The 2,751-nt window shown below is 63.6% G+C and overlaps 1 protein-coding gene across 1 annotated transcript in view; it reads left to right on the top strand.

Annotated features, from left to right (window-relative positions):
- Positions 1–318: 318 nt before the first annotated feature.
- Positions 319–2,751, top strand: part of GDI1 (GDP dissociation inhibitor 1) — a 4,774-nt gene continuing 2,341 nt past the window's right edge. The window contains exons 1-5 of the mRNA XM_007957140.2: positions 319–363; positions 1,363–1,470; positions 1,594–1,693; positions 1,823–1,957; positions 2,465–2,663. Coding sequence (XP_007955331.1) covers positions 319–363; positions 1,363–1,470; positions 1,594–1,693; positions 1,823–1,957; positions 2,465–2,663 — 587 coding nt within the window. The remainder of the gene's footprint in view (positions 364–1,362; positions 1,471–1,593; positions 1,694–1,822; positions 1,958–2,464; positions 2,664–2,751) is intronic.

Genomic DNA, 2,751 nt, shown 5'->3' with positions numbered 1-2,751 from the left:
CGCACGAATCCTTCGCGAGTCGCAGCACTGCCCGCCCCGCCCCACTCTTCTCAGGGGCCCTCAGAAACCGGCCGTCCGGAGGGCCGCGCTGGTGCTTGAGCCTGGACTCTGGCCGCCCTACTGGGCCGTGAGCTGCGGAGGCGGCGCCGCGCGCCCGAGAGCGGCGGGGGGCGGGGAGGGGCCGGGACTCTTTGACGCGGCGGAGGCGTCGGGCGTCTGAGGGCCGCGCCGCCATCTTTGGTCCAGTGCGGTGGCGAAGGCGGCGGTGGCTGTGGTGAAGGAGTAGGAGGAGCCGGAGCTGGCACCGAGGGCTGAGCCATGGACGAAGAATACGATGTGATCGTGCTGGGGACCGGCCTCACCGTGAGTCCGCCTTCGCGACATCTGGGGCCCGTGGCTACGGTTTGCGACCACCCATCCCCGCGATGGTGCAGTTCCCTGACGGCGCCAGCCCGATCTCCCTCCCATCCCTTCAGCCCCAGCTCCGGACGCCACCGGCGCTCCTTGTCCCCGAAGAGACAGTCTCTGCTGCCATCTCTTCACGACATCACTTCCATCCATCGCCGCGTCCCTTTCTCCCCAGCAAGTCCCCCTCCCGGGCGCCCCCTGCGATCCCCGGCGCGGACCTCCGCCCCTCCCCGCCCCTCGTACCCATCCTGCTGGGCCGGGAAACGCAGCCTGCTCGGGTCGACGCCCCGATGCTCCCGGTCCCGCCCACCGGACCCCATCAGCAGCACAGCGGCCCCATTTTGTGCTAATCCGGCGGGGGATGAGGTCCCAGCGCCTGGGTTTGGGGTTCCTTGCCAGGGGAGGCCCTCGTCCCGTCCCCCCGGCTGGCTCTGGGGCCGGGGGGCCTGGTGAATGTTCGAGAAGCAGCAGTGGTGGGGCCAGTGCGTTCATTCCCGCACCCCCACCCTAGTTTCCCATGGCGACCGAGGGCCCAGGCGATCCGCAGCCTTTGTCCTTGGGCCGATGACACTGACCAGTGATCGGGGAAGGCACAGGAGGGCGCGGGTTCGGGTCCGACTTTGGGAGAAGGCACGGCCCAGGGAGGGGTAGCGCTGCCCCTCTGCCCTCCTTGTGCGATGCGGAGGGCTGCTTTCTGGGGGTGGGCCGCTAGAGGCGTCTCTGTTTCAGGGCCGCGGTTGTTTCCTTCCCGTTAGTTCTCCCTGGCCGCGCCTCGCGCTGGGAGGTTCCGAGGGAGCAAGCCTGGGGAAGCGCTGGCGTTGCTCCGTTAGGGGCCCAGCCCGCGTGGGTAGGAGCTATCCACCAGCCTGGAGCCTGCCGTCCAGGGGGAGACGACAGTTGGGGCTGCTGGGGGGCGGGGAGGGGGACTGCAGGGACTGTCACTTCTCCCCCCAGGAATGCATCTTGTCTGGCATCATGTCCGTGAATGGCAAGAAGGTGCTGCACATGGATCGGAACCCCTACTACGGCGGGGAGAGCTCCTCCATCACACCCCTGGAGGAGGTGAGGCTTGGCCCGGCCCTGCCAGGCCTCTCCTCAAGCTTTGTGGGGGCTCCATGGAGCTCCCCAGATTCCCTGGGCAACATGGTCCTGAGGTGGCTCGCTCTCGCTTTCTCCTACTTGCAGCTGTATAAGCGTTTTCAGTTCCTGGAGGGGCCTCCTGAGTCGATGGGCCGTGGCCGAGACTGGAATGTTGACCTGATTCCCAAATTCCTCATGGCCAATGGTGAGGGGGACCAAGGAGGTGTTGTGGGGTGATTGGGAAAGCCAGGGGCAGGTCACACTCCAGCAAAGGGGCAGCCCAACCAGTGAGACGGGAGCCAGGCTGACGCCGCAGCTCTTCCCCAACCCCCAGGCCAGCTGGTGAAAATGCTGCTGTACACGGAGGTGACTCGCTACCTGGACTTTAAAGTGGTGGAAGGCAGCTTCGTCTATAAGGCGGGCAAGATCTACAAAGTGCCGTCCACTGAGACTGAGGCCTTGGCTTCCAGTGAGTGCGGGTTCCCGGGGCCGAGGATACTGGGAGGTGGGGGAGGCAGGCTGTCCTCAGTAGGGGTGCACAGGCCAGAGCAGGGTGCCCCTTATCCAGGCTCTTCACCACCCAGGCAGCACCAGAAGCCCCTTGCTCTGTGTGTCCTTTCTGCCCCCTGCCGTCACCTTATGGCTTGTTGCCAGGGAGGAAGTCTGGACGTGGAGAGGTGTAGAGGGGCCTCCTTCTGAAAGACTTCGATCTTGGGAATGGTCTTTCCTCCGCCTGTTAAAATTCTCAGGCGTCAGAGCTGGGAGGGCCCTTAGAGCCTGTCCAGCCCAGCCCTCTCTTTGTATAAACGGAGAAACTGAAGCCTAGAGAGGCAGAGGGGTTAACCTAAGGACACACGGTGGTCAGTGACAGAGCTCAGCTGGGAGCTTGGGTTCCTGGTTTCCTGCCCTAACCTGATGGAAAGAAGAGGCTTGTAATTTGGTAGAGAGCAGATTCTCCTCGTGATACTTTTTTCAGATCTGATGGGCATGTTTGAGAAACGGCGCTTCCGCAAGTTTCTCGTGTTTGTGGCCAACTTTGACGAGAACGACCCCAAGACCTTCGAAGGGGTTGACCCACAGACCACCAGCATGCGCGATGTCTACCGGAAGTTTGATTTGGGCCAGGACGTCATTGACTTCACCGGCCACGCCCTGGCGCTCTACCGCACTGATGAGTGAGGGAAAGCTGGAATGGGGTAGCCCCCTTCCTCATGGTCCTTTACACACTTGCTCGCCTTCTGCGCTCTCTAACCTCAGCCATCC

This window comes from Orycteropus afer, unplaced genomic scaffold, assembly GCF_000298275.1.
Source record: "Orycteropus afer afer isolate SDZICR_OR568_19922 unplaced genomic scaffold, OryAfe1.0 scaffold00713, whole genome shotgun sequence".
In the NCBI taxonomy this organism is placed as follows: Eukaryota; Metazoa; Chordata; class Mammalia; order Tubulidentata; family Orycteropodidae; genus Orycteropus; species Orycteropus afer.
Note: the sequence above shows the minus strand (reverse complement) of the source record. Positions and strands in the feature narration are given on the sequence as shown.